Genomic DNA, 13,871 nt, shown 5'->3' on the forward strand with positions numbered 1-13,871 from the left:
AATTCTCTTAATTTATTTCATCAGTTTAGAATCTCTCTATCCACTTCAGGTATGGAACTGTAAATTTTTCTGAACAAGTAATAATTTTGAAATGCAGATGATAATTCTTGTGATGTATTTTCATTTCAAACAAAAAATTATGACAAGAAATACCATTTTTGTCAAGACCATGTATCAAAACATCTCAGCAGTGCTTTCGAATGTCCAAATTATGCAAGTTATTCAGAAAGTAATGTCCGATTTGTTATAAAACCGAAACCATCACAGATTTTTTTCGAAAACAAAACATTTTTTATATAATTCCATATATGTTTTTCTCTATTTTTCTACATAGTTTCCATATTTGTTTAAGCATTTGTCATAGCATTCTGCAAGCTTTTGTATGCCTAAGTCATAGACATATGCCACCTGTGAGCATAACCAGTCTTGAACTGCTTCTTTAACCTCATCATCTGTGGTGAAGTGCTTGCCACTGAGAAACTGCTTTAGGTAGTGGAGCAAGTGAAAATCACTCGGCACCAAGTCTGGACTGTATGATGGGTGGACAGTCTGTTCCCATCCTAAAGATCTGATCAGATTTTGGGTGTGAATGACAGAATGGGGTTTGTCATTGTCATGCAGCAACAAAACTGCTGACATCAGAAGGCCATGTCAGTTATTCTGTTGCTGCATGCTTAGGTTAATCAGGGTAGTGCAGTAAGTGACTGCATTTATTGTTGTGCCTTGCTGTATAAGCTTGACTAACAAGACTCCTTGTTTATCCCAAAATTCGGTTGCCATAATCTTGCGTGTTAAGATTGTCTGCTTGATCTTGACTTTTGACTGTTGATGTCATGTGGCACCATTCCATTGACTGACAGACTCTGGGGTCATGTGAGAAACCCACGTCTCGTCTCCTGTGACAATCCTTTTTAAAAATTTATCACCTTCCTTACGATATCGGTCCAAAAAATCAAGAGCACAAGACTTCATTTGGTGTTTCTCAGTAAGCAGCTTGGAACCCAATGTGCGCACAGTTTGTGAAATTGCTAGTTTACAGACAATTTTGTGCAAAGTTGTCATACCCAAATTCAGAAATTCCAATGCTAAAGTTGAAATTTTGAATTGCTTGTTTTCATGAATCTTTTTGTCTATGGCATTGGGTCAATTGTTGGTTGGCCTGATTGTGGCTCATCATGGATATTTTCCCGTCAGTTTTGAGAGCTCTCGCCCACTTATGTACTTTGCTGTCACTCATTGCATTGGGGCCATGCACATAGCTTATTTATGTATGAATTTCTGCTGCTGAAATGTTTCTTGCTGTGAAAAACCAAATCACTTACCGTATTTCACAATCGATATGCTGATTAGTTGCTTTAAGCATTTTGAGCTGACACTGTACATTGCAACAATACCAATGTGAATTTGGCTTGTTTGTTGAACAAGGCATGCTGGGAGTCGGTACGCATGCACATTTCAATATTCGCATCATGTTTGATTAGCTATGGTGATTCAGATGATAGTTTCCAACTAACCCTTTTATTATTTGATTCATTGATTAATAATTTTTAAATAAGGTGTTTTATTATGAGGATTATTTGAATGATATTTCTTTAGCAACAAGTAAGGCTTCAAATAGAGAAAAAATGGTATATTGGAAAAAAAAAATGTTGTCTTATATTTCAGTATTTCATACTTGATCAATGCCTTACTTATCAATGGCCATTTTGAACCAACACTATACACAGCACACTGCAACAATACCAATGCAAATTTGCATTGTTTGTCGAGCAAGGCATGCCGGGAGTTGGTATGCATGCACATTTCAATGTTCACACAATGTTCTATTAATTACGGCAATTCAGATCTTAGTTTCTGAATAACTCTCATATTATTTGATTTGCTGATTAATACTTTTTAATAAAATATTTTATTATGGGAAATAGCTGAATAATGCAGTTGAACTTTGAGATACGAGCACCTCTATATAAGAGAAATTCGAGATACGAGGAAAGTGTGAGTGAAAAATTTGTCTCTAAATACGAGCATGGACTCGAGTAATGAGCAATGAGCCAGGCTGTTGATATGCATGGCACCATTTTCCGATGTGGCTCGACTCAGGGAATCCCCTTGTCAGATCACTCGTTCTTTGAGCTATGTGTTTTTATGTTTGTGAGTCAATTGTTTATTAAAAACAATTTATTATTTATTTATTTAAAGTGAAAATAATTATTTCACGATGCCTTCAAGGAAGATTGTTGCCTCAGATAGTGCTGCAAATAAAAAGAAGGAAGCCATGAAATTAAGAAAGAAATCATAGATAAACATAAGCATGGTGTAAGAGTGACGGAATTTTCAAAGACTTACAGTCATTTGAAATCCACAATCTGCACTATTCTGAAGAAGAAGGAATTAAGAAAAATGATTCTGATTTTGTGTCAAAATCCTTATGTTAGAACAATGTTACATATAAATCTAATATATATCCTATATAAATATCCACACTTTATGAAACAGATATGAAAAATGCAATTTGAATTTCATCAATCGGCTCAGTAGAATGGGAGATGCAGAACTGTCCGCCTTTCTTTTTTTGCACAGTGTGCATCTCTACTTGCTCAGAACAAAAGTGAACATTTCTTGTACTGGATGATAAATGGTGATGAAAAATTAATTACCTACACTGGATGATAAATGGTGATGAAAAATGGATTACCTACAAAAACCTCATTAGAAAAAAAGCATTTTGTCGGCCCGGACAACCTGCCTCCTTCTTTAAACCAAGCTTGAGTCTGAATAAGATAATGCTGTGTAAGTGCTAAGATATTCAAGGACTAAAAACATTATGATCTTTTGAAACCTGATAAAAAGCTTAATTTGGAGAGATACTGTCAGCAAATGGATGATTTAGACAAAGCAGTCAAAGAAAAGAGGCCAAATATGTTCAATAGGAAGCACATCATACCACATGCTGCTTTGGGAAATTGTGAGAAAAATCACAGAGTTAGTCTAGACAAGTTTGCTGCATCCATCATACTCCCCAGACCTAGCATTCTCTGATTATCACTTGTTTCTCGCCTTGCAAAATTTTTTGAAGGGGAAAAAATTCAAATTGAAGCTGATGTCAGCCAAACACTATCTGAGTTCTTTGCTTCTAAGGACAAGATATTTTTCAAAAATGGTAGCCACAAATTACCATCTCACTGTTAAGAGGTCATAGGTAACAACAAAAATTATGTATTACAATAAATATTATTAAAGGTATGAAAAGTGTATTATTTTTTTTCACTTTACAAAAGGACAGAATTTTCAGGTAGACCTTATAAATACCCATGTTCCTGAAATGTAACAGATGAAAAAATTCTTTTACATGTTTGTTTCTTTTATTCATTTCAGTCTTCATTTGTTTGCATGAATTTGGATTTTCTGTATACACACAAGAAATAGGTTGTTATAAACTCAAAGAGAATGCTCCAAAATAACATTCAGCATTGAAGAGAAATTGTTATTCAGGCTTTATACAAACATTTACATAAGTTTTGAATCAGAGAAGAATTTGCTACACCCATGGCATTCTCATGACACAGTACGGATCTCAAAGTAGATCAACCTATCCAGATCTCAGAGTGAAGTTTCAAAAGTTCCAAGTTCATCAGGTAACACATTATGTGCGAGTTCTTTTGTCTGCAGTAATTGTTTTCTGTTATTATTTGTGGGTAGAACATTGTTGTTATTGTGACCTATCTTGGTTATCTGAGAATAACATCAGAACTAGACCATGTATTTTATTTTGGCAAGGAGTATAAGATTGCATCTGTTTGTGTAGCCTTAGGCATTGTATAAGTGATAAATATGACTGTGCATAGCTCTATATCAGTCATGAAGGAGAATCCCTCCTCCAGACTACGAATCCAAAGATCTTCCCCTAACATCAAACCCTTTTCCCCTATCATCAAATCATCCAAGAAAACTTTTGGCTATCCAACTATTTTAAATGCTTCTATGTTACAACGGCATTTTACACTTACAAACTTTTAAGTCTTTTCTGAGATTGAACCTGGGCCTATTGATATGGTAGCCATCATTGCTAACCATTAGGTTATTTTGAAGCCGGAGTACATGAAAAATGAACAACGCCATCACAGGGACTCGAACCTGGACATTTTGAATACACGCCGAGTGTGCTACCATTACACCATGAAGGCATGCAAAAAGCGGAAGGAAATGCCATATATACTGACCAGGGCAGCTTCTCTAGAAAGTAATTGTATTTAGATGATAAATTTATGGGAACACATTCAGGGTTATGCTTTGTATTAAAAACTATGTTGTATAATGGTGCACTCAATGATGGCCAGTTTATCTAATTTATATGTGTGCTTTACTTAGGAATGGTGATACTTGCTCTCAGAATGGAACAAATTCTGTAGATGGGCAACTAGAACTTTCTGAAGAAGATAAATTGCTACTAGATGCTTATACTCATAGTATTGATGAAGATAAAATTGATTATGAATTAATAGTTCGACTTCTGCAACGAATATGTGCTAGTCAAGAAGATGGTAAATATCTTTTTTGTAAATTTTAGAATATTATGGTGAATAATTTAGTACTTGTGTATTAGTGAAACCACCTTGGCACAACTTTGCGATTATTATTATTATTATTATTTTTTTTTAAGAAAAAGAACGATTTTTAGCAAAAAATTCTGTATTACATACTTAACATGTTATTACATAATATTTTGTTTCTAGTAGGTATTTGTCTCAAAAATCAATCAATAAACCTACTTACGTACAGTTTTTTTTTTTTTTTTTTTTGAAGTTTTGCAGCAATCATTTTCTGTTCACTGTAGCAATTTTGTGGCAAAATATCTATTCCTGCAGATATATTTATCACTTCTTCCATTGCAGAAGCACACTAGGAGAATATTTTAAAATTGAGTTTGAGTTTAAGACACACACATATATATATATATACACACACACAAATACAGTTAACCTTTAAAATATGTTGGAATTTGGAATACAGCATAAAGGCTAGATATGAGCACGCCAACATTGTTTGTTAAAATTGAAAAATTGTTATGTGCATGGTTGTTAGAGCTTGGCACATTCTGAAAATTTAGCAGTTTCTACTAAGGTGGTTGTATTAATACATAAGTACTGTTCATTTATTAAGTATTTAATATTGTCAGTTTCTGATAATTTTAAGAAACATAATTTCATTATATATTCTTGTTTATACCATAGCTATATAATGTATTTTTCATTTTGTATTCCTAACTATGCAGGCATTTTTAATTGCAGTGATGTAATTTCTGAACAAGTCGGGGAAAGGCCAGATTTAAAAAATAATTCAAATTTAATTGAAGTGAAATTATGAATTTGTTGTGAATGTTGAAGATAAGTTATTTTTTATTATGAGAGAAAACTATAAGTAATTTTTATTAATATTTAAAATAGTTTAATTTAGGTAGTTAATATTGAACTTGATATCCAAATTTGGTTTCTGAATGAAAATTGAAATTTATGTCATATTTAATTTAACATGATTCAAGATTTTGTTCTATACTTTGCTCATTTGTGTGCATTTAATTTCTGATGACTCATGAATTATATTTATAATTTTGTTTAGATTATTTTGCATGTTACTAGTATTATTCTTGATTTGAAAGACTGAAATATTTAAAATTTTTGTGAATAATATTTTAATTTGTATAAAAAAATCATTTTGTTGTTTTAGGTTCTGTGCTGATATTTTTGCCAGGATATGATGATATTGTTCGGTTACGAGAAAGAATTCACAGTGAAACTCAAAACATACCAGAAAGCAGGTATATCAGAATTCCGTATTATGTAATTTTGTAGTTAATTACTTATCTTAGTTGTTTGTTTATTTACCCAAATAATACATTCACTAGTTTATATTTGCTTTAGTTATTAATTTATATTGCTAGTTATTGATTTTGTTTCTAGTTTATTTGCACTAAAATACTGGAATTATTGATTTCAGAATTATGTTGTTTACTCTTCATTCACAAATGCAAAGTTCAGATCAGAAGCGTGTTTTCAGACCTGTTCCTCCCGGTGTTAGAAAAGTTGTAAGTATAATGAGTATATTTCCCAACCAAGATGAACATTTTTTTTTTAATTGAATTAAAATTCTATTTAACTTATAACCAAAAATTAGTAATATAAATATTCTGGTAGTGTACATTAATCCAATAGTAGACATTCTTTTGCATTATTACAGTTAAGAATTATAGATTTAAAATTACTTTATGTGGTCTTATTGAAAAGTTTTGAGACTCAAATTATTGATTATCCTCTTATTCAGAATGACATTACACTACAGCCTCTCAATTCTCACCTTTCTCATGTTTTAATCTTTCACACTGAGTTACACTTTGCACTGTGTTTTATGAACAACCTTAAATTATCATATAGACCAGTGCTTCTCAACCTTTTTTGTTCCATGGACCGATAAAACTTACGAAAAAATTTGTGGATAGGTGGGTCCCCCCCAAAAGTTTACAAGGTATTCAAGAATTACTACATAAGTTAATTGCACAGGGTTGCCACGCTACCTGGAAAACCTGGAGAACCGGGAAAAGTCAGGGAATTCGAAAATTGACCAAAATATTCAGTGAAAAGTCAGGGAATTTAAGTATTTTTGTCAAAATCTGGAAAAGTCAGGGAAGTTCATACAACGATCCCGCCAAAAAAAGCGATTTTTGCGCCGACGTCGGAAGAGAGAACTTTTTTGGCGAATTATGTATCACGTGAGTGTCATTCGGGTAGCTGGCATAGAGCCAGTTTTCGCAGCTCCAATTTGATTGTCTTTTAGAAAGGCAAAGCAACTTTCCCGCAAGTTTTGGTTTCCAGTATTCTCGAGAATCGCATGTGCAGTGCATGAATTAAAGAAAGTACCTGTTCTCGTATAAAACAAAATGGGTTTAATCCTAGTATACGGTACCATGGAGGTTAGAATCAAAGAATATGTATTGTAAAGAAGGAAAACCTCTCTGCAACAGACGTGGCTGTGACTCCGTTCCATCATAGAGGGAAACAGCTGTGCATGTCTGATATATCTGTCGCCAAAGCTCGAAACCGGTGTCGAAGTTCGAAGGTCACGTTATCAAGAGTTCATAAAATGAATATCGTTTAAAATTTCTTTAACCACTTGCGCTAAAAACACGTGCCACACACGTCGAGATGCTTTTGTCTCAAACCGCGAGCGACGTGAACACCACGTCGATAAGCATTTATCGCAAAAATGAAAATAACGTGGTGCACACGTCGCCTAACAACGAGATTGTTTATTTCTCGAGTTACAGCTCTGGAATGCACTCGCAGATGCGGAGCGGCGTAAATGAGACACTTTACCGCTTGTTATATTGTAGCGCATGGCACCGCAATCGTGAAGTTTAGTCTTAGCGCAAGTGGTTAAACTCTAAAGGAAAAGAAAATATTTTTTGGTGCAAGTAAATTAATTCATGAATTAGTTATTTTCAGGGAAAAAAAAAAAAAAAAACTACGAAAATCCGTTTTTAAAATTATTGCGAAAAATCCAAGAAGAAACGCCCTTTGATAAAACGTTTCTTCTTGGATTTTTCGCAATAATTTAAAAACGGATTTTCGTAGTTTTCTTTTTGTCAAAGAGCGTTTCTTAACACGTGTTTCTCAATTTCCTGTACACATCGCGGAGAGGGAAATTCTGGCCGCCAGGTTCCGTCACCAAATCCCTTGGCAAAATTTCCCTCCGCATTTTAGCGGCGTAATAGCATTTTACTTGTATGGAACCTTTTCTTCTTTACATAGACGTTCTTTGGTTAGAATAATAATAAGATTTGGCGACATCATGATGCGCAGTAAACGGGTCATTTTGGTCTTGGCGACAATTTTCAAAATCGTGCCAAAGCCTTACCGTATACTAGAATTTTACCGCAAAATCTTTTTAAACCTTTTTTTTTTTTTTTTTTTTTTTTTTTTAATAAATACCTTGCCATTTTGCAGTAAAATAAAAAAATAGTAATCAGTCATCTAGGCTAGCCATGTAATATAACTATATTCGCTAAAATATCGTTGATTATTATAATTCAATTTTTAAGTAATTATTTTTATGTTATTCATATAATTTAATGTTGCTTCTTCCCTCTAAATTTATTTATTATTAGTAAATAATATTTCCAAATTTCAGGAAATTTTCTCTGGCATAATCCTGAAATTAATTATAGCAGTATGATGACATACCATCACGAAATTTAATGCACATATTTTTTCCTTATGTATGCTGCGAAATTAATATAAAATACCTCAATTTATTAAAATAGATTTCTTTCTTTCATTTAGCTGCAGAATGTCTGCAAAAAAAGCCTTATTTTATTCCAGATTGGGAAGATTCTAATCTCAATCTTCAGTGGAGAAAACAAAAACTATTATAATTATATTTGTGTTTTCAAGTGTTAAGGTGCCTTTTAAGAACATACCTTACGCAAATTAAATTTACCTAAAATCTAACCTAACTATTTAGCATTGCGTTGTGATTTATAAGGACCGGATTAGCCTCGTGTTGAACTGGTGATGATCATGAGTATTAATTAAATAAAACATACATTTGTTATCCAATGTATATATCTTAAATTTTATTAAGTTTCTTAAGTGGAAAACTAAACAAAATTATCAAAGTATACCAAGAATAATTAAGAATAAATGTCCTCTGGGATTTATTGAATAATTAAGTGAATTTGCTACACAATACAAGTAATACCATAATTAATTTACCTCTTAGCACAGCCAACGTACATTATGCGGATAGACTGGAATTTTCTTGAAACACACCTGGAAAACCTGGAAAAGTCAGGGAATTTCATTCTCCTGTTTGAGTGGCAACCCTGATTGCAATATTCTTATTACCATTTCCCTACAATCACATTTAAATATATGTGCCTTTCGTTTCCTCCTTACTCATCCTGGTTAATCTACCTAAAGTTAAAGAAATAGTAGTTATAGCATAGTATTAATTCATTGGTTATTAAAAACTTATGCTGATATATAGTTTTCAGTTGTCCAAGCGTGCAGAAGAATGTAAGCAAGATAAAAAGCCAAACCTAACCTAAGATGCCTTAAACACTATGATAAATATTCAACGTTCAAGTAATGAGCGATACTGAAGGCAGACAGGGGCACATTTACTGGTGTACTAAGTGTACGGCATGGCAATTTATGAAAGGCGATTAGTTACATAGTTGCCCAGTTTGTTATATTTTTCATCATCGATCATATTATTTTATAAACTAGTAAACTATTGTTATTGTAATATAGGTGCTGTTGTAATATCGGTTGTCGGCTGATGACACTTTCGGTTTTGGACAGATGGCTGGATATTTCATGGACGGGCATATATTTCTTGTGGACCAATGGTTGAAGAACACTGATATAGACAGTTTTGTGACATTTTCTTTAGCATTGCAAGTGCGTTATTTTCATTTTCTCATCTGAAGAGAACCTCTCCTCTTTTTTTTATAATTGCCATTTCAGTGTTAAAAACACCCAGAAATCACACCCCGTTAGGTCTAAGGAGTTTATATGACATTCTAATGTTGGCAGATTGATTTCAGATAAGTGGCAAAAATGCCACATCAATATATATTAGGCAGAAAATCATCGACTTGTTGCATGGTCCTGCATAATAATTGCATCAAGGTAATTGTGGGTCAAAATCACTATTTCTTGAACTAATTCAATGTCTTCTTTCTCATTGTTCCATGCAAATAGTTTACAGGTCATTTATATACCAGTTACTGCTCTATCTATGTATGTGCTGTGCTGACATCTTTATCCTCAGAGGATAATTGCCTTAGTTGATCATTTGTGTTACCATCTTAAAGTTCTTCTATCAATGAAATATTGAAGCATGGTTAAATATTTCATAACATATTATATGTAACAGCTATAGCCTTTCAAGTGCTTCATTATATTTGTTTCCAAGTTTAATCCAAAATTCAGTGACATATCTGCCATGTAATCATAGAGACATCTTCCTCACTCACAAAAGAACATTTTTACTTCTCCCATTTGCTGTGAGCTAATACTGCAGGTTATAGCTCTCCAGGTTCAAACACGTCTTTACAATTTAAGGGATGTTAAGTTTTGTATTTCGCAATTGACAATAGTCAAATTGTCATTTAATATTAGAAAAAAGAAACGGATGCAGTCTTATAAACTAAGGCATAAGCACTGGTATTCATTAGTGCAACAATGCTGCATTAATTAAAAAAGACTTATTTTTTACTTCCTTGTACGAAGTAAAAAGGAAGTATTGTAATCGCAAAAAGTTTCAGGGAGCATATTTCAACGAAAATATCCATTTTGACCGTTATCGAATGCAATTTAACGATGTTTTTGTGTGATATCTGTATGTAAGGACAGAATAAAAGACTCGTTTCCTCCAAAAAAATTATAAAACTGCTTTAAAATTAATTCTGAAGAGAATTTTTTGTGGCGTCTGTACGAACGTATGTATGTACTTGCGTATCTCGCATAACTCAAAAACAAGTAGCCTCAGAACGTTGAAATTTTGTCTATAGGACTGCTATAGCGCACATGTAGATGTGCACCTCGTATTTTGGTTGCAATCGGCCGCACCAAACGTGTATAGATATATTTATATACAGTCAAAAGTCGTTAATACGGACTCGTCGGGACTTCTGCGATTCTGGATTATTGATTTTTCCGGATTATAGATCATCAGTTTAAATCTCGTAAGATGGCATGCAGAAATTATAAAATTAAAAATATAAAACTGTAATTTATGAAATAAAGAACAATTATTATCTAAAGGGTATCAAAATTTACAAAAAAAAAGCTTAATATTTATTTGTTTAATTTATTAAACATTTCTTTCAATGCGCGAATGCTTCAAGCGTACATTAAGCATAGTTGAAATTAGGAAATTGCAACCAGAAAACCATTTGATGTGTATTCGTGATATTTATAATGACGAGGAATTTGATTTAAATCATATCAAAGACGGAATACATCGAGATGAAATACTACATTTAATTAGGAATTATAAGCTGAATAAAATAAAAACATCTGCCCTGAAGATAAGGATAGTGCTGACAGATCAACTTCCAGTTCATTGTGCGCCCCGACGCCCCCCCTGCAGAGCAGCGTGAAATTGATGAACAGATTTCGGAATGGTTAGATAAACAAAGGATATGGCTTTATCCATTTTTTTGCAGCAATTCCACTTTTTGTTTGATGGACATCGAAACATGCTTTCGCTTTGTAGATCCTTTGGCAGCTCCAGCATCGGAAATTCCATTTGACATAATCGAAATTTCAAGCTTACTTTTATAAAATTTCTCTTACAGTCTGCCAAAAATATTAAGCCGTATCCAATTCGAAGACTAAGGAACAATGCAATCATCAACATTAACTTAAATAGATAATTAGATAATTTTAGCTTATAACGTCCGTTATACATTAAACGCGCATGCGTAAACGTATTCTGCACTTGCGCACACGCATATGCATAGTCGTAAAGGTCTTACGCGCAAGCGTAAACACATATGCACAGAAAGTTTTTAGCTTTGAGGTCCGGATTATGGGTGTCCAAATTAACGACGTTTGACTGTATATATCCACTCTGTTACCCGGCTCAGTGATCTCAGTTTCTTTACTCTTGTATGTTTGTTAATTGTACATTTTTTGCTTTAAAAATGATTGAATTATGTTGTTTTTATCTTCCGGTTAAGGTTTTTATGCTTTTAGTAAATCTGTATGCAATATTTTCAGAATTATCAACAATTTTAAAGTTGTTTAAGTGCCCTCTAAGCCTTTTTTTTATGGTGGCCATTGATTGTTTACATTTGAAACAGCAGACTAGTGGATTTGTTGCCAATCTAGAGAAACTTAGCTTCACAACAACAAAGATAACGCCTTAATTTATTATTGCCAATTAAATCATGCTTAATCCGTTCTGGAATTTTTTTGAGGAAATATGTGTTTAAGATTTACTTCTAATTTTTAATATAGATATTTTGAGTTTTTATGTATTTTTCCCTTCTCATGCAGTGAGAACTGAATTAATTGAATGATAAATACTCAATCATCTGTAAAAAACTGTTTCTTTTTTGTTTTGTTTGCTTAATTTCTTTTATACATCATTCTAGCTTTATTATAGTATTTGAATAGAACATGTGGCAATGATTAGATAATTCTATTCTTTAAATGATATAAATTTTGTGCATTATGAGTTGTAATATGAACGAAATATAATACTGTTAAGTGAATCTAGCACTATGGTAAACAAATACTAGAATGAATTTTAAAGAATGCGTTTATTCTATTGTGTTTTATGTGCTGTCGGCAAAGTAGATTTAATTCAATCCAATAAGTTTAAATGAAATGCAGGAAAAAAAAAAAAAAAAAAAAAAAAAAAAAAAAAAAAAAAAAAAACGTATAATTTAATATTCCGTATAAGGAAGTCATGTGATGTACACATCAGATTTTTTTTTTAAAGAAAAAGACATCCTTGTGCACCACAAAATATCACACGAGGCTTACAAATCGTAAGTAAAAAAAAAGCAGAAGCATAAGTAAATAACATCAACTTTCAATAATACAATGAAATCAAATGCAAAGTTATATATATATATATATATATATATACAGTCAAAAGTCTTTAATTCTATTCGGACACCCATAATCTGGAATCATCTATAATCCGGACCTCAAAGCTAAAAACTTTCTGCGCATGCGCCGCGTTGACATATGCGCATAGGTGTTTACACGTGCGCGTAAGACCTTTACGACTGCGCATATGCGTGTGCGCAAGCGCAGAATACGTTTTTGCGTGCGTGTTTTATGTATAACGGATGGTATAAGCTAAAATTATCTAATTATCTATTTCAGTTAATGTTGATGATTGCATTGTTTCTTAATCTTTGAGTTGGATCCGGCTTATTATTTTTTGCAGACTGTAAGAGCAATTTTATAAAAGTAAACTTGAACTTTCGATTATGTCAAATAGAATTTCCGATGCTGGAGCTCCCAAAGGATCTACAAAACGAAAATATGTTTCGATGTCCATCAAACAAAAAGTTTAATTACTGCAAAAAAATGGATAAAGACATGAAGAAGGTGACAGAGAGGTTATTGAAAACGAAAAAATTTCGAGTCATAAGTTAGTCGATATTCTTGGCACAGCAATTACGGGACTTGAACAGCGGAACTTTGTAATTGAACAAGAAATTATGTCTGTTTATAGAATTAAAGAGAAAGTATTATCACATAAAATGAAGCAACTTAAACAACTTACATTGAAAGAAATGTTTAATAAACAAATATTAATCTTTTTTTTTTTTTTGTAAATTTTGATAGCATAATTGTTCTTTAGCATAATTGTTCTTTATTTCATAAATTATGGTTTCATATTTTTAATTTTAGAATTTCTGCATGCCATCTTACAAGATTTAAACTGATGATCTATAATCCGGAATCGGCGAAGTCCCGACGAGTCCGGATTAACGACTTTTGACTGTATATCGAGATCATATATAGTGTTTAAAATAAAATCTACAAATTCGTCAAAAGGTTGTTAGGCTGAAGGTGAAAATACAAAATCATAACATTTTGTTTGCAGCCAATGAATTCAAATTAATTTTAATCTGCATTTCAATAGATTTCTTGCATTATCAAGCAATGGGCAATTAAAAGGCAGGTGGAAAACATTTTGCTGAACACAAAGATTGTAATAACACAAATTGGAAGACATCGGCTTTAATCGTTCGAGATAAACTTCAAATTTACCACGGCCAGACAAAAATTGCGTAACGTTAAAATTGAACAATAAGTCCTTTCTTTTCATTCTTTCAAAAATAG

General features: G+C 32.6%; 1 protein-coding gene across 3 annotated transcripts in view; it reads left to right on the plus strand.

Annotated features, from left to right (window-relative positions):
* LOC118195976 (3'-5' RNA helicase YTHDC2-like) overlaps positions 1-13,871 on the plus strand; it is a 180,918-nt gene that overhangs the window by 65,401 nt on the left and 101,646 nt on the right. For all 3 annotated transcript variants that reach the window (XM_085810550.1, XM_085810549.1, XM_035367326.2), the window contains exons 12-14: positions 4,369-4,541; positions 5,725-5,815; positions 5,995-6,082. In XM_085810550.1, coding sequence (XP_085666676.1) covers positions 4,369-4,541; positions 5,725-5,815; positions 5,995-6,082 — 352 coding nt within the window. The remainder of the gene's footprint in view (positions 1-4,368; positions 4,542-5,724; positions 5,816-5,994; positions 6,083-13,871) is intronic.

The sequence above is a fragment of the Stegodyphus dumicola genome, chromosome 2 (genome assembly GCF_044657685.1).
Source record: "Stegodyphus dumicola isolate Sdum_Otavi_A_Nest chromosome 2, ASM4465768v1".
NCBI lineage: Eukaryota > Metazoa > Arthropoda > Arachnida > Araneae > Eresidae > Stegodyphus > Stegodyphus dumicola.